General features: G+C 38.4%; 2 protein-coding genes and 2 pseudogenes across 2 annotated transcripts; 2 read left to right on the top strand and 2 right to left on the bottom strand.

The window, feature by feature from the left end:
• The first annotated feature begins 90 nt into the window (after positions 1 to 90).
• LOC120006533 lies at positions 91 to 5,167 on the top strand. Its single transcript, XM_038856593.1, has 14 exons — positions 91 to 365; positions 445 to 586; positions 677 to 733; positions 840 to 891; positions 1,000 to 1,073; positions 1,168 to 1,295; positions 1,650 to 1,773; positions 1,895 to 2,028; positions 2,125 to 2,454; positions 2,550 to 2,604; positions 2,679 to 3,424; positions 4,164 to 4,280; positions 4,420 to 4,574; positions 5,044 to 5,167. Exons 2-13 carry the CDS (start codon positions 562 to 564, stop codon positions 4,513 to 4,515), a joined length of 1,938 nt encoding a protein of 645 aa, XP_038712521.1. The 5' UTR covers positions 91 to 365; positions 445 to 561; the 3' UTR covers positions 4,516 to 4,574; positions 5,044 to 5,167.
• A 16-nt stretch (positions 5,168 to 5,183) lies between these two features.
• LOC120006534 lies at positions 5,184 to 10,568 on the top strand (annotated as a pseudogene).
• A 451-nt stretch (positions 10,569 to 11,019) lies between these two features.
• LOC120006535 lies at positions 11,020 to 14,621 on the bottom strand (annotated as a pseudogene).
• A 443-nt stretch (positions 14,622 to 15,064) lies between these two features.
• On the bottom strand, positions 15,065 to 17,096 carry LOC120006571 (tetraspanin-2). Its single transcript, XM_038856642.1, has 2 exons — positions 16,413 to 17,096; positions 15,065 to 15,645 (listed from the first exon to the last, which is right to left on the bottom strand). Exons 1-2 carry the CDS (start codon positions 16,908 to 16,910, stop codon positions 15,334 to 15,336), a joined length of 810 nt encoding a protein of 269 aa, XP_038712570.1. The 5' UTR covers positions 16,911 to 17,096; the 3' UTR covers positions 15,065 to 15,333.
• Positions 17,097 to 17,412: the final 316 nt, after the last annotated feature.

Raw genomic sequence — 17,412 nt, 5'->3', positions numbered from 1 at the left:
GACTCATACTTGTGAGTCATTTCAGGGATGTAATCCATCCAGTGTTCGTTGACGTTTTACCTTTCCTGAGTAGTGAGTACCTTGGCTAAGGGTGGATGCTGCAATCAAGAGCTTATACGTGATGATCCCCCCGATGAGGTTTATGAACTTAGTGGTAAAAATTGGAGAAAAGAATCAGGGGTGCAACATTGCCGCTGGTGAAGTGTAAAGTTTAAACGTCAAACAATACTTGTGGTCCGAACCGGCCCAATCAGGACTTAAGAGCCAGCGTCAGACAAAGATAGGGGCTTGGTCTCTTTAAAGTTTGAGGTGGCTATTGGCTTGGCAACTATCTAATTCCCACATCGTGTGGACTGTGGACCCCTGTACGTAATCTTTCCTGAACTCACCCACATCCACAATTTCTCATTCAATCTCCATTTCTCACCTCTCTCTCTCTCTCAGGTGATCTGCGCTTACCACAGCATAAAACATTCATATCTCTGGAACCAGTCCAATCAAGGTTCTAAAGTTAAAATCAGCAATACACACGTCTGCCACTTTTTAGGGAGCCGTTCTTCAATGCCAGGAACCATACAGGTTTCAGGTATTAACAGCCCTTCTTGCCACTGTCATTTAAAAATGGCAGTTGTTTTCATTCTAATTCTTTCTTTTCTTCTGTTGCAACTCACTCTAGTTCTGGGTTTCATTGGCCTTGAGTCGTCATCAACACCATCACAAACATCCATAAAGGGTAGATCCGTAGATGACCATTACTTATAGATTACTTCTTTTTTAGTTTATTGCATAACTGCTGCATTGGGAGAAAAAAATTTATTGGGTTCATTTCCATGATGCAGTTTCCATGGGGAAAAGAGCGTATCAAACCGTGGATAAAGGAGACTTCTCTTTGTAATGATTCTCAATAATATCTGAACTTCACGATTTCTGCGATGACACATATGCTTGAAATATCAAAGCTTTGTTTCTTAATCCAACTTCTGCTAATTTTTGTTACAGCCCCTTAGCAACATTCCGTGATAAATTGGTTATTGCACTTCAGGATGCTGAGGGGAATGAGATATCACATACAGGTTTGATATAGTGTTCCACATTCGCTCTCATAATCATGTGCATTTGATGTCAAACTAGCATTGAGGATTATGTGATGATCATGTTCATGATCAGGTGTTGATACCAGGCTGGTGGTTGAGAAAGGTACGTGGGATGACCGATTTCCTCTAGGAGGTGGACATGTCCATCTGAAGTTGCAGTTCATTCTTAGTGAAGAAGATCGTCAACGGATTCGATCTAGGGTAATGCTTATTTTTCAATTCTAGTCCTTTTTCCGGCCCCAAGAAATTGAATCATTGCATTTTCATAGATTTTGCTCTGCTAGAGACATATCAAGTAGACCCACAATTCGAGTCTACCTGCAGAACAGAACTAACCTTACTAGAGTAGTGACCCTAAGTAGCTCTTAAGAGGTAAGGTTTATTGCTGACTGTACATTGGCATAAAGAAGTTACTTCAATATTTAGTCTAATATCTCTTCTGGAACAAAAGTATTAGAAAAAGATGTCTCTTCTAGTGCATTGTAGAATATATGCTGTCTAGTCTATACAGGATATGTAGTTTGTCAATGTAATCGTGCTCAAGTTCTCTTGCAGAGAGAATTGGCACTAAAAAAAAAGAAACACCAAGAACTTCCTAGCAGCAAGCAGCATCAAATGAGAAGATCTTTTTCACATTCAGACGTTGGTACATCTTTGTACCTCAACTGCGAGGTCTCAGGTTTGATTTCTTTAAAAATAAATAAATTAAAAACAGAAATTTGAATTCCAAGAGTCTTATATTGGCCTTGACCTCAAGGAATCTCTTGATTTTTCTTACTTTTGAGTTTTCCATCTTCAAGATTCACAAGATCGCCTTATTCAGATTGAGGCAGAGCAAGCTGATGGAGTGTCAAACCCTCCAAATTTCTTCGGAATTGGAAAATCAGGTCCAAAGGTCATAGAAGAAACTCATTCTGTTCACAGGCCAACCCCAGTTAAGGATTACCCAACATTTCAGTGCTTCTTATTATCTTCATCACTAATGGAAAGTATTGTTGAGATTGTCTAATGGTCATTCCACCTGTTTTAGAATGATACAGATATATACAAACAGACTTCAACAAACACCCATGTTCCACAAGAGTTTGATATCCATCCGGCTGAAGCAAGCAACAAGAACTCAGGTGAGAAGGTTGAGACTCAAAAACCTTCCATTGATGTTCCCATGAGAGCCATTTCTTCAGAAGGAGTTTCAACATCATTCAAAAACTCTGGATCAAATATTGCTGCAAAAACTAAGTCCAACACCCCAAAACTGGACAAAGATAAGGCTAATAAGTCCGAGAAGCAGAGCCCATCGGAGAAAACACCTAGTAATGTCAGGAATATGATAAGTGCCTTTGAAAATAGTCTATCACAGGTACATAGAATGTGTGTCGTTGAGAAGAATTTTTGCTACATGATTTTCTTGTTAGTTACTCAAAGTTATACTTCACTTGAATTGTTCTTGAGCAGGACACGAGACTTCAAATAACAGTGCCTTTGGAAAAATCTCAGCCAATAAAGACTGGTATGAATCTGTTTTGGAACATTCAGAGTTATTTGAAATTAAAATGAGAACATTATGCCTTCCACCTATTTCAGGTAGGATCGCAAGTCCTTTGCCAACAAAGGAGCTGCAAGAAGACCCAACATATATCAGAAAAAGAGGAGAGCTGACTAATTTTCCTGGAGGACCTGAAGGAGCTACACCATCTAAGGATAGTGGGCAGCTAAAGGGAGTAAACCCAGCAAAAAGTCAAGCTGACGGAATAAGTGTTGATTTGAAGAATGAATCAAAGGTTATTCATAAAGAAACTGAGGTAGAGGAAAAGGAGACATCTTCCCAGGGTACGATGAGAACATCCACAGGTGAAGTGGCTTTAGTTTCCGAAAGAAGTGTTGATTTGAAGAATGAATCCAAGATTATTCATAAAGAAGCTGAGGTAGAGGAAAAGGAGACATCTTCCCAGGGTATGATGAGAACATCCACAGGTGAAGTGGCTTCAGTTTCCAAAAAAACTATTGATGACCAATCCAGTAAACACCGACCAATTAACTTGTCAGTCCAGAGACATTTCAGAAAAGAGAGTTGCAAAGGTGTTTGCCTGGATGATTCAAGAGGGGAAGATGTTCATAAATATTCTAATGAAAAACTGAGATCGAGAATGGCTTGGGAAGATGAGCATAATTTCTTAGAAAGTTCTGGTGTGTGGATATATCCAGATGGAGTGAGTAGGTTGTGTATAACAACTGGTGGGAAACAAATTATGGATCTAATGGATAGTTGCTGGCCTGAAGCTGAAACCCAGGAAGGAAATACGAGTTCTGCACCATATAATGTGGAAGAGGTATCAAATTTTGTATATAGCATTTTTTTCCCTCTGCAATAAATTACCTGGTAAATTAGTTTTGAATTATAGTAATCTGGGCCTGAGTTGAGCTGTGAAGCAGAAGGTACAGCTCTTGGTGTCTGGTGTTAGTATGAAGTTTCAAATTTCATATATTGGGTATTCAAATTAAATTTGGTAGGATGAGAATATACTGAAATTTAATTAAGTTTAGTTTCTTACTAAGTTAAAAGATCTGGTTAGTTAAGGTGACTTGAACCAGCCAATGCTGTTTAGTTCAAAATTGATGACAATCAGAATACTTCCCATGAAGGTAAACAATGGAGGGATGCCAAGTGCCAACTGTTCTTGACAATCTGAAGGAGTTTTGTCAGGAAAATTGCTTCCTGACAGAGTGAATAGATATATTGATAAGTTTACAAGCTTCATAGGTTCATGCAGTTCTTCATTAATGACTAATGACCTAAACAACCAGACTGAAGTCTGACCAGTATCACATCGTTTCAAGTAGAGTATGAACTACAGAATTATTTACACAGGATACATTGAATATTCACAAAAAGGGATACCCATTTGATTCAAGATCTTAAAACTATGTTACGTATTAAATGAACTTTTATTCTTTAAGTACCATCTCCATGCCTTAATACGCACCAGCGGAATATTGTTATAATCTTCTGACTACATAAAACCTCGGGTATCAATGAAATTTCCTGAATTTGTAATCTTTTTATTGAAGCTGCAGGAAAGTGTGCATTCTAGTGTTGATATTAAAGAGAGGACTTCTCAAAGACAGAGAAGCTCAAAAGTTGATAGATCAAGGAACATTGAAACTCCTGGAGGGCCATTTGGACAGGTTTCATAATTTTCTCTTCTGAAACCTTGTCTTAGTTTTTGTTAATATGTTGCTCTGTTGTTTACGGAATTTTCTTTGGATTGCTGAAATAATGAAGAAAATCTCTGACATGCCCTTGGATAGTTTTGACTCTTTGCAGTTCCAAGATCTTTATACCTATGAACTGCAATTACACATTCATTGCTGTCTTATATGCTCAGCCAAGGCTAGAAATGTACAGTGTTTGCACTTTTAGTTACACTTTGGATGGTTATGGCAGTATTTGCAATAAATTTGCCATCTGGCCCCTTAAAAGTAAGCCCTCCCAAAGATAGCTAGATCAACGCTTACCATTCAGCATTGTACTAACTCTATATAGTGAAGTTCTCTTTTGTTTTTCTATTCATCATCTATGATATCATTAAATCTTAGTCCTAGTTATTTTTGTGGTCAGATGAATCACTATGAAAATTATTTGGAGTATTTTCTTTTGGATTGATGTTTGTGGTTTTTCACAAAGTTTTTGTTTTTTGAATGGAATTTTTTTTGTTGGGTGTCAACCTACTACAAACCTTATTGTTTTACCTGGACTTGAACAGCTGAACCATGTGTGTAAACTAAGTTACTCCGCTTCCCTAAGCGTGGTTGCATCTGTTTTTGCGTGTTTGTTAGCAAGGATCACTGCCTGGTAAAATTTAATGTGGTTATAGGCTCTCTAGAATCCATAGAAATACTCGACGAGTGATATATCTTTCACTGTGCTGTTTTCTATCATATTGTGCAGGAACAAATCCTGTTCGATTCGTCACTACAGTTGAAATGGTTCAATTGCCATGAATATTATAATTGAAGTTTTTCACTCTCCTTCTGTTTCAGTGGAGGAAAATCGCAATTATGGTAGGCTTTGCTACATTTGTTCTCCTTACAAGACAAAGAAATGCAGGTAAGCATCTTTAACATGGATTTTTTACATAATGCAACGCTCAAGTGCCATGACTTTTTAGTCCACAGTAGGTGTAATGACATGCCATAGTTTGGAAATTTAATTATTGAATCTCTTCTCCTTTCTAAAGGCAAAATTGGCCAGAGCATACCAACTGATAGATATCTTGAATACCCAGTTTGCTGATGTTTGGTCTGAATGTTTCTGATATAGCAGATGGATGAGCTGTTGGAGGGATATATAGCCATCAATCCATCACACCATGTTCATGTGCCAAGAAACCATTGCTCTGCACCAGTTGCTTAGATACTCTTGAAAAATTCTTTTTTGTTAATTGAATTAAGATCCAAAAGGCCTTTCTGCCTATCAATGTAAAAGCTGCTTCTCAGTGTTCATGGTGCTGAATGTTAACCTTTCAATGTAGTTATGTTATTCCACATTATTTTGTGGTGCTTTTTAGGGCTTGCCCTTTTAGGTGTTGGGAGGCGTTGGGTTGGGAGGTGTTTGTACCAACGGTTTCGAACGCCTCAAACAGTCAAGGGTTGGGAAGTGTTCGGGACTAACCCAACCCTCCCCAACACCTCCGAACACCCTAAACGGGCAAGCACTTAGGGTCATTTGGGCATTTGAATCCACAACCCACAAGTCCATTCATCAAGGGTCAGATTCAGTTAAGAGAGGCAAGCAGTCTGTCTGTCTGTCTGTTAGAAATCAAATTATTATTTCACATTAACCTCTGAAGCCTGTAATAATTCAGGGTCATAGAATAAAATCAAGAGCTTTATTTTGGGGCCGTTCAATAATTTTGTTAAATTAATTTATCAGGTTCGAACTGGTAGTAACAGTAGGTAACCAGTGAGTGGATATCTAATATTTTCCAAAATGTTTCCACCGTTTGCAATTATGCCCAGGTGGAGTGTATAAGATGGCGATGACAATACCCTAACCGATTCATAAACCCTGAAACCAGTTAACAATCAGACAAACTCACTCCAATGGTTCGCAGCATCAAAAACCCTAAGAAGGCTAAGAGGAAAAACAAGGTATGGTTTTTCGCTCTATCAATTCGTTAGTTAATGCAGTGGTTTGGGTTTTTTTTTTAAGGTTAATTTCGTTGCGTGGGTTTGCAGGCGAAGAGCGGAGATGGGTCATCGTCTTCTTCTGCGCATTCGATGCCTACAAAGGTGTGGCAACCAGGCGTGGACAAGTTGGAGGAAGGAGAGGAGCTCCAGTGCGACCCCTCTGCTTATAATTCTCTTCACGCGTTTCACATTGGCTGGCCATGTTTGAGGTGATTCTACTTCTTCCTTTATTTATTTATTTGGTATTTTTTTCTCAATTTGATTGCTGAGAAAGGGTGAGGAGAGAAGTGAATAACTGGAAATTCTGGAGTTTTGGGTCTATGGTTGTATGAGATCGAGAAAGTTAAAAGGGGAGTCTACTTTAGAAGCTAGTTATTTTTCGCTCCATATTCTTTGGTTCTAGTTTGATTTACTTTCATAATTTACTTGATTTTGGCCCACTTGTTTTGATTGCCGGTCTACCTTAGTTGAGAGAGTACTAGATGTGAATTGAAATTGAGTCTTTAAATCTAAAAAATATCTTCTTTTTGTGACCAAGAAATTACAACTTTTTTTCTCAACTAAAGCTATACAGTTCTTTGTTCAGTATTCGTTTGAAGACTAAAAAAAAGAGGCTGAAATATTGAGTGGGATTGAACCGTTATGCTCTACTTTATTATTCTTGACGTAATTTTTGTTATGAGGATAATTACTGGCTTTAAGGTTTTCCATTGATTGTTTGAAATTTGAATGATTCTCTTTTTCAGCTTTGACATTGTACGGGATTCGTTGGGTTTGGTTCGGACTGCATTTCCGCACACAGCATATTTTGTTGCAGGGACTCAGGTGGGATGTCCATAATTATTTTGATGTAATTGAATACTGTTTATCTGTATCATAATTGGCCCTGGCAGATACTTATAGATTGTCATTGCAAGGGGTTCCCTTTAAAAGTATTTCCATGAAATCTCAATCCTTTTAACATGAAGATCGTGTAATTAATATGGCTTGTGGCCTTTTCTGAGATTTCTGCAAATTTTTTGTAGTTAGACGGTCTTAATTTGGATAATGTACATGGTCCAACTAATCAAGGAAAAATAAGCGGTTAGTCACCTTCAAATGCTTTTTTCAATGGATAAATAGATTACAAGCGTCTCTATTATTGGTAAAAGTAAAGCCCATAGATTAACATTTTCTTAACCTTTGATGTCATTTTTATGTTATTATTCTTTGAGATTGTTGTAGGCCGAGAAAGCTTCTTGGAATGCTATTGGGATATTTAAAGTGTCAATATTTCTGGTATAAGACGCGAATTAGTGCCTAGCAAACCTGCATCTGGTGATTCCGAAATGGACAATGAAAGTGTGAGTGACGAAGACAGTGACGATGAGGAAGATGGTGGATCTGGGATACCTGTTTTGCAGGCAACATCTACTTTCTTTTGACTTGTTTTGAATGGTTACCTATCTCACTTGTCACTTTTGCCAATGATACTCAATTTTGTTTTATTGTTGACACATACAGTTGCGTAAGGTAGCCCATGAAGGATGTGTTAATCGTATAAGGGCTATGGTACAAAGTCCACATATATGTGCATCTTGGGCAGATACTGGTCATGTGCAGGTCAGCTATATGTCCATATAATGTAAAAACTCTTCATGATTGATGAAGTTGTTCTGTAGTATTTTTTTTTCTGTAGTTTTGTGTGGTCTGCAGTATTCTTCATGGAAGACAATCTAATGTAAATTGAAAGGGTTCTATCACTGTATTAGTGAGTACTGTGAATCTGGTACTCACAGACCTGAGATATCAGTGACATGGAAAATTGATGGCATATAATAATTCTATAGATACATTTACTTCATTGTTTTTGTTATATGATGCCTAAAATCTTTCTCCGTATGCAGATATGGGACCTCAGTTCACATCTAAATGTTTTGGCTGAGTCGGAGAAAGAAGTTAGCTTGGAAGGTTCTTCGATTTCTAACCAGAAACCGTTAATGAAGTTTGGGCACAAAGATGAAGGCTATGCTATCGATTGGAGTCCTCTTGTACCAGGACGGCTCGTATCTGGTACCGTAGGACATATAAGAAATATTATTGTATATGTTCACATTTTTTTCCCGTCAAGTAGTACTAGTAATCAAACTGCTCTTGATTTAAGATGGTTAAATATTTACACTGTTCGTACTTTAGGTGATTGCAAGAGTAATATACATCTGTGGGAGCCTACAAGCGGGGCATCTTGGAATGTTGATGCCACTCCATTTAGTGGACATGCTGCAAGTGTAGAAGACCTACAGGTATATTCTTTTGGGGACATTGGGAATTGGGGGGAGGGGTATGGCATACCAAGTCTATGCAGACTAATATAACATAAATGGCTGCCTTAATTACTTAATTTGTTCAATCTGTTTATCAGTTTGTTTCATGTTATTTTTGCAGTGGAGCCCAACTGAAGCTGATGTGTTTGCTTCTTGTTCTGTTGATGGCAATATTACGATATGGGATACCCGCCTGGGGAAATCGCCTGCAGTTTCCTTTAAGGCACATAAAGCAGATGTCAATGTTATCGCTTGGAACAGGTTTCAAGAACTCTAATTTTTCATTTATCTCACACCTTTGTATTTTCAATATAAAACATGTCATGACTTCAATGCTCAAATTTTTTGCTAGGCTGGCTAGCTGTATGTTGGCATCTGGAAGTGATGATGGGACGTTTTCCATCAGGGATCTTAGATTGCTAAAGGTATTTCAAATCTAATGTTGGGTACTAGTATAATATAGCATTTCTTCAGACACACATGTTAAGCCACTAAAGATTTTTACATCTGCCAAGTGTTAAGCAAATGCCATGCTGAAGATTTGGCAAAATGAATTACATGAGAAACACAAGTTTGTGATTTCAGAAAGAGATCAAAGAAAAAGATGGAGATAGTTGCTACGCATTGAAATGCTCAGGCAAGTTCAATTGTTACTGGAATGCCTGATGAGAACTTATGCAGGAAAAGATCTGGAAAAATTACTGCTGCCTCTGTATTGTAATCAGTTACTGTGGAAGTTGTATAGTTGGGAATTATGTTCCTTTGGGTAAATTATATTTTATCTTGCAAGCAAAAAAATTAGACGAAGGGCTAACATTGAATTTTATACGACTTTAGAGTTTCTTTTACCACAAACGAGGTTGACAGCAAATACTGAAAAATATGTTGATCAATAGAAACTTGACTAATTTTTCTTGATTCTAGCATCCAAAAGAGGTTTCTGATTGGTTTACTTGAAGTTTTGGTTTTTATTGAACTTCAAACTATGTTTTTACGGCTGCCCTCGTGCCAGCTGTTTTTAAGAGTGATGAATTTTGAATTGGAGATATTGTCATAAGAGAATAAGTCTGATTATTTTGTTTTCATTTATGGGGGTTTTTTTTTTCCCGTGGTACTCCACTAATCTCTTTGTGGTTAGGAAGGAGAGCCTGTGGTGGCACAGGCAGTTTCATCATCAGACAACCAATTAACGTAAGTGATTAACAGCTTTTGACATACAGCAGACGAAAGACGATATCTTTTTCTCCTCCCTTTTTGCTCATGTTTGTCTTACATTTTCAGAATATGGGACCTGTCCTTGGAAAAAGATGAGGAAGAGGAAGCAGAATTCAAAGCTAAAACAAAAGAGCAAGTAAATGCTCCAGAAGATTTACCTCCTCAACTCCTGTTTGTTCATCAGGTAATTACATTGAAGCTCATTGATCAGAATGTTCAACTCCTATACTTTACCCCGTAAACTCATAGTAACTTCAACAGGGTCAAACGGATTTGAAAGAACTTCATTGGCATCCCCAGATTCCAGGAATGATTGTATCTACTGGTGGCGATGGTTTTAACATCATAATGCCTTCAAACATTCAAAGTACCCTTCCATCTGACGTTGCTTGAGAGTTGAATTTTGTCCGATGGCATGTTTCTTGGGACATTCTGGTGGCGTATTCCTAACATGCATTCCCCGGTCTCATTGACAGGATAAAATAGATGAGTTTTTGACATGATGCATGTGTGTGTATATATATATATGGCTCAATTGAGGGTCTATACCTCAAGTCCAGTTTGTCCCCCATTTTTGGTTGTGCATCTTGAGTTTTTGTTCGTTTGTTTTTTCTTTCCAAGAAGGAAAATTTTCTGTTGGTCTCAAGTTTTCATTGGAAGCTTCTAGGGGTTTTAGTTCCATATTTATTGTCTCTTTTCAATGTTTGAAAAGTTCGAGTTAAATCGGCAGTGAATAAAAGAGAATGGACGAACATGTATTTCTTCACTTATGACGTATCTCACTAATTTCTGTTCCTACCCAATGACTGCAGCTGGTTGTCAGCTTTTATCTTCTTTCTTTCTTTAGATTTTTTGGAGTTCCCACAGAACTGGGCTGGGCTAGGCTCAATAGGCCAGGCCTGATTGAAGGACTGGGTTTAAGTTTGAACCCAAGTCGGGTCTATGGATGAAAAAACTGGGGCAGGCCACCTGGTCCATGGGTACAGACACAGTTGTTGATTTGATATGAGTTCATTGGACGTGCATTAATTTGTTACCACTTTTCTATGTATATTATTATTAGATTGTACGTACAAAACTAATCGATATTGGATGTCATTGTTAAAGATTGTTAGGATTACATCGACTTGTCTTACATCTTCATGTACGGTATTTCATACTTGCATGAGCTCAACAATCTCTAACAATGGCAACTGAAAATGTAAGACAAATTGATGTAATCCCAACCTCTAACAATGGCATACAATATTGGTTAGTTTTGTACATACAGTCTTATAACAACAAACGTGAAAAAGTACCTAGTAAATCAATATATGTAGGATGAGTCCACATCAAATCAACAACGGTGTCTATACCGTCAATAGAAGATTTATGGTTTGTGCTTGAAAAATTTACCTAATAAATATTGTATTTGTGTCATTCCCGCCGATGACTCCGTTCCCTTGACGCCCATTATAAATAGTTCTGAGTATGATTGCATTTGATGAAAATCGATTTTTAAGGTACAAAGAATTTCCTTTGACCGTACCAAATTCTTACACATGTCTACCATCATTTATATATGCTCATGTGTCAATCTCAAGCATTCTGCGCAAGACCCGTGATTAATTTTCACCTTAACTATCATGAAATCACCAGCACTAATCTTCACTGCATGCCTGGAATGTGCTGGTTGATCTCATTGGTGGGTTCCTACGTGACTCTTAACAAGCTGCATTGCTGATCACAAACTGCTTGGAAAGCCTGAAATGTAACTAGAAATCCAGAGTCCCAGTCTTGGAGGACCCTGAACAACTAGCCGTTGTGCCATATGAACTTCCACTTGACCCATCGATAGGAGCTTGATTGAGACATTCCAGAACCAAGAACCTACGCTTTTGCAATTTTATTGAGAATGTTGTTGCCTCAAGAATAACGGGAACCTGCAAATAAGGTTGGAAAAAAGCAAACTTGAGATTATCTGCAGTAATAGGAGGAAGGCATTTTTTTTATCGTGTGCCAATCTTAAGAAACAAGAAACATTTTTTAGTTCAAATTCTATGTACAACTAGATTGAACAAAGCAATCCAGGTTTACTAGAAAGAAAGAAGACCCAAAATAGGTTAAAAGGGAAAAGAAAAAGAAAGACCCACAATAGTACTTGCTTGCATGCAAGCCCCTAAAAAGTAGTTGGAAATTGGAATGGCTCTGTATCATGATGTCGGTGTCATACTCACCTTCACCTTCAGTACGCTGAAGGCTTGGGTGAATATATTACTATTACTACACATGCATGTAGATGCATGAAGTCTGCAGTCGTGCATGCATGAGAACTGGTATGCATTGAAAATTCAGAATTCAAGAAAAAATAACCATCACACAAGATTGGCATGAAGCTGCTCTTATGTTACCTGTGTATTGATACGCACAACTTTGTGTACATTGAGAAGGCCAACCATATCCTGGTAGCCCGTGAGGAGTTGTGCCAACTCCTTGTCCTCATCTGAAACAATCATCCGATGAGAACTTGGACCAAAATAATATACGAAATGTGGACAATTCTGGAGATAAACCTGGGATTGCTTTGACAGAAACCAAGGTGTCAGCCATGTGCTGCCATCTTTTAGAGGACGATGGCGAAAGAAGGGAAGGTTATCACTGCAACTGCATATGAAGATCGTAGCATGCCTTTCAGAGACCTGATGAAGGAAAGCATCTCCCATTCCTATGATAGTAATGATACGACAAGATGTAAAAGATAAAACAACATCAGCATAAAGCTTTTCCAAATAGGAACCATGCAGAGCCGAGTCGGAAATTTTTGTTCTCAACATAAAGCAAATGAAACAAGGACATCCTAACAAGGGATTTCAAAAGTTTAAGCCCATAATAAAAAATGTGTAACTGCCACTAACCATGGTGGAATACCCACATTGTGGAGCACAAAGTGATTGGATAGCAAGTCGGCCAACGCGTGAAATGTTGTCATCATTTCTGGGGATATAACCAAGGGAATACATACATTATTTGTTTGGATTAACATAACTACATAAAATACAAGGAAACAAAATATAAAACTATAATGCACCCAAAATGAATGTGTTATAAGTCTATTTTCAAAGGAATCTTAGAAAGAACCAACTGAACAAGTTTCTTTAAGCTATACATTCATTTCTTTGTTGAGCTGCAAGACAGATGACATGTAACAAATGATTCGAAAGTTGTAAAACAAATAAATTCAGAAGGTAACTGAAACCATTTGAAAAGTACATACGCTACACAACTTGTAAGAATACCTTGGAAACTGAGCTAAGAATGAGGCACAATGATCCTGGAGCGCACCAAGATTAGAAAAATTTTGTAAGCTAACACAATCCACTCGACATCCACCGAGAAATTGCCTCTCCAGGGGCTTCCTCAAGTCAAAGTCATTGCAGAATTCTTGCTTACCAACTGCAACACAAAAATTGAGATAACGACTAACATAAAGTAAGATATAAATTCAATTACGATGTCCCTAACACGAGTTATGTCTATTGCACTTGCATCTACCCTCGAGCATGGTCACTTCAGATGAGAACCATGTCCATGTGATTCCTCCTCAAGGCTGAAACCTCACTGGCAATCCAACTATTGGTAAGGGCCCTCTTTGAACGTACTTTACAACTTTGGATGACAACAATTATAATTTATCTGTTTTCTAGGGGAACTAGACGCATACAAAGCTGATAATGGAAAGGACCTAATGCATTCAGTTTCTAGGCAGGCGACTATTTGGAATTATTTTGAAAAAGTAAAGAAATAGACAAGGAATGGACATTGAATTGTCTAACATGGAACGATTAAGCTCAATGAAGTTAATGGAAACTAAATTATTCAATATGTAATGACCAAACCCAATGGGGTTAGATTAGCTATAAATCACCCCTTGAGAACATATATAATACATGAACGATCTTATGGAAATTAAAAAGTGAAGCCAAACGTATACCATGGGGATTTCAATATAAAATAACTTCAACACCCTAAAAAAAAAAGAAAAATATTACCTCTATGACTATCATAATTTTGCTGATTTTCACCAAAGTACTTCTTGTACTGCCAAGCTATCCTCAATCCTTTATCCTGAAGTTTGTTCCAGCACACCATTCAAATTCTTCACCTAGACAAAGGAAAAGAAAATTAAAATGGACAACAAAGAAGAACATACGAAGGAAATTGAAGAAGAGGAACACCTGTTCTGGATCCTTATTATGAGATTTATCATCTTTAGACAAAACAGGACTGGGCAAAGTACCCAAAAATTCTCTCGGGTCTTTGGCAGGACTGGCATATAGAAGAGGTTGGTTGTGAACAAGTCCTTGAGACATAAAGTTCCTCAAGAGAAGCATGTGATGAGGCGCTTCTGCATCTTCCATCACCATTACTAGGCTTCCAAGAGGGAACCCACCACCCAATATCTCTACAAATTAACAATAAAAAAACAACAACAAATTGAATTTCTCCAGAAACCAATAGAAACAATGCATAAGGAAAGAAATGCAGTAGTTTTACTTACTGTCAAGGTCGGGAATACCAGAAGATACAAAGATTGTGCCATTGGGAACAAACTTGATTCCGGGTGTCTGAGACGAGGGTGCAGCCGAGAAGCTGCTTGTTCGTGTCTTGTTTGCAGCCATGGCCGATTCACCACTCGAAGACACTTTCGACGGTTGTGTTTGAACTTGCCCTGCTTACGGGTTTAGGGTTTTAGGTTTGACGTTTCATTCGTATAACGGACTCTTTATAGGCGGACAGAGACAGCGTGTATCATTAGCCCACGAAATTCTTTTTCGTGTCAAATGGGCTTGCTTACAGTATGTTGTAAATGGGCTTGCAAAGTAGGCCACGCAAAAATGTTTGGACTTACACAGGCTCGGCCCTTAATATACCTCAAATGAAACTTTGACCCAACAAAGAAGCCCAAAACAAGAGCTTGGTAAGAGCAAATGCAATGGTTTGTTATTTGTTGGACAATAAAAATGTTGGTCCGATCCCACCTCTAACAGAGCAACCATTCATACCAATGACAATGGTTCGAGAAAAACAAAGTCGTGGACAACTTTGACCCAAAGCGATAATATCAATTTGTAGTGTTTGAGTTGAATTTACTAACAGACTCTTTATGTTTTTTTGTAAGTGGAAATGTGTCCCTTTTTTTTCTTCTTGTGGTTGGTTATGGAATATTGTGCTGTGCTTTAGATGTTTGAGAAAGTAATAGTCGATTCAGGGTGACCATTGAAATGGAAGAATCTGGTACTCAAATCAATAGGCATATGGCTGATATAATTGAGATTCTAGTCTCATGCGTATCTGAAAAAACTAGTGGCTTATTTGTTTGGCCATACATTCTAGATAAGAAAGAACAAAGGAATATACACTAAACACTGACGAAAACTGACACAGAGGTACGACAGAAGATAAGAGAAACCACGCAAGAGAAAGAAAGACAAAAAAAACCATCACTATTAAAGTGGGAACGATGTGTGTTTGGGTTTGGCAACAGGTGTATTTCAAGTCCAACCCTGTTTGTAACGGCGGAAGAGGTCTTCAGTTTGGGCATTTCTGAAGGCACTGCAGGCTATAAGATAAACCCAAATGAGCACCACAACTGCGACAATGAGGATTATATTGGCTTTCCTCCATTCCTTTCTCAGATTCCCCAACAAACCAGCCTTGCAGGAACTGCAATTGTAGCAGAGTTGGCTCTGATCATTGTTCCACAAAAAGCAATCTGGGTCTGCTGTTGGGGATGTGGGGTTTATCCACAATGTTGGGTTCACATAGCTGTACCCACAAGCAGTTGGTGGCTTGCAACATCCCGACTGCATCACACACCAAAGTTACAAATAAAATAAAAGGGAAAAAGAATATATGCCAAAGCTGGCATCCACAACATTCATTTCCTATCTTATACAGTGAAGACAAAGCTGTTACCTTCAATAATTCAAGGTCTGGGTCACTTTATTTTGGTCTTAGATTCCATGATTTCTCGTAATTAGAATTAAGATTGGTCTATTATCAACCAATAATGCATGCTCATGTCATGGTGATTAAGCTTTGACAAATTGAAAGATGTGTAGTGATGTGCATGGACCCACATTGATCCCCTAAAAAGGGCACACATCAGTATGGGATAATAACATGGACTGGACCCCCTAATCAGAACCAAAATAATTAACTAATTCACTAAACCATTAAATTTGTCTAAGTAACCTTATTTTAATCTGATGTAGGTCCTACTTTGATCCACTGACCTCTAGATCTGGTTATGTCCTATTCCAGCATCTTCCTAAGAAACAACCTAAATTTCCTCTGCCACATTTACTGTCAGTGCCTTCGAAGCAACCAATGACAGCGTGCCAGGTCACAGTACAAAAGTTGGTAAAGTAAAATATGGACACCGATTTTTAATCTTAGGAAAGTCAAAACCAGAGCTTCCCTTCTTTGAACATGGTAGACTGAAGCAAACTCTCCGATTCAAGTAAATATGAACAAAAATTCTAACCCAATACTAACAAGAAAGAGTTGTTTACGAAGGGAATGAAGAAGATTTTGTTTGTGGATGTAAAACAGAGTAAGATGAACTTGCCTGCAAAGGAGAGATGTTAGAGGAAAATAATTGGTCAACAGTGAAGTAATCCTGAGCCAATTTGGAGCAAGTATCAGATTCAGCAAGGCAGGGTCTGATTTTATCCCAATTCTTGCTATTCACAACGTGGTTTCTAAGCCAGTCCGAGAATCCATCCAGTCTATACTCCTTATACGCCTTTCCTGGTACCGAATAACTCCCGTCGGGTCGGGTCACGACGAAAGCGAAGATGAGGAGACTGAGGAGGAGAACGATTAGGATAGCCATGAGGCAGAGGTAGACGGCGAGGAGAGTCTCTTTGTACCAGTAAGCGCCAGCGAAGCCAGTGAGGGAGACAACGAGAATTAGGATCCCAAGGACGACGACCGGCCACCGAAATAGGTGGACGCACTCGTTGTCGGGCTTGGAGGCAAGCCAGATTCCGGCGGCGATTATGGGGATGGAGCAGAGAGTGGCTATGAAGTTGAGGACTGCTGTTATGTTGTTGGCTACTGCCATGGCTTTCTGAATTCTCAAATCTTGGAAGTCTGAAGATAGAGTTGAGAGAGAGAGTGTGAAAGATGAGGATTTGATGTGGTGGTTGTTAGGGAGTGATGTTTCTGTGTTTGCTGTGGAGTTTTAATTCTAATTGCTGTTCATATTTGGGGTAAAATTAAATTGCGTGGTTTTCTGTGGTGAGTGGGGCGGTGTTAAAAGTGGAAAAGTGTGTCCTTTCCTTTGTTGTGCACTTGTGCGTGTTAACTGTTGGGAGTTTGGGAATTGGAAGGTTTGGTTTGATTGACCAATAATTAAGAAATTTGAGCACAAAATGGAAAGTCGATTTGGTTAGGGGCGTTAATGGTTACCGCGCTACTATTTATACCCCAGCTTTCACTTATTTCACCCCTTTGTCATATTTAAATGTCAAAAAGGTGTCTTTATTTTTGTTATGTGTGATAGGTTTTGAGGTACAAAGAGAGTGACGTCAAACTTCTAACTAAACTTATTGTTTTTAAAAAAA

Source organism: Tripterygium wilfordii, chromosome 9, assembly GCF_013401445.1.
Source record: "Tripterygium wilfordii isolate XIE 37 chromosome 9, ASM1340144v1, whole genome shotgun sequence".
Lineage (NCBI taxonomy): Eukaryota > Viridiplantae > Streptophyta > Magnoliopsida > Celastrales > Celastraceae > Tripterygium > Tripterygium wilfordii.
Note: the sequence above shows the minus strand (reverse complement) of the source record. Positions and strands in the feature narration are given on the sequence as shown.

Bases quoted from the DNA above. Each gene is read 5' to 3' on its own strand.
- LOC120006533 (XM_038856593.1), top strand. From the start codon at position 562: ATGCCAGGAACCATACAGGTTTCAG. The intron at 892-999 runs GTAATGATTCTC...TTTTTGTTACAG, and splicing joins GATAAAGGAGACTTCTCTTT to CCCCTTAGCAACATTCCGTG. The intron at 4,281-4,419 runs GTTTCATAATTT...GACTCTTTGCAG, and splicing joins CTGGAGGGCCATTTGGACAG to TTCCAAGATCTTTATACCTA.
- LOC120006571 (XM_038856642.1), bottom strand. From the start codon at position 16,910: ATGGCAGTAGCCAACAACATAACAGCAGTCCTCAACTTCATAGCCACT. The intron at 15,646-16,412 runs GCAAGTTCATCT...TGTGTGATGCAG, and splicing joins CTAACATCTCTCCTTTGCAG to TCGGGATGTTGCAAGCCACC.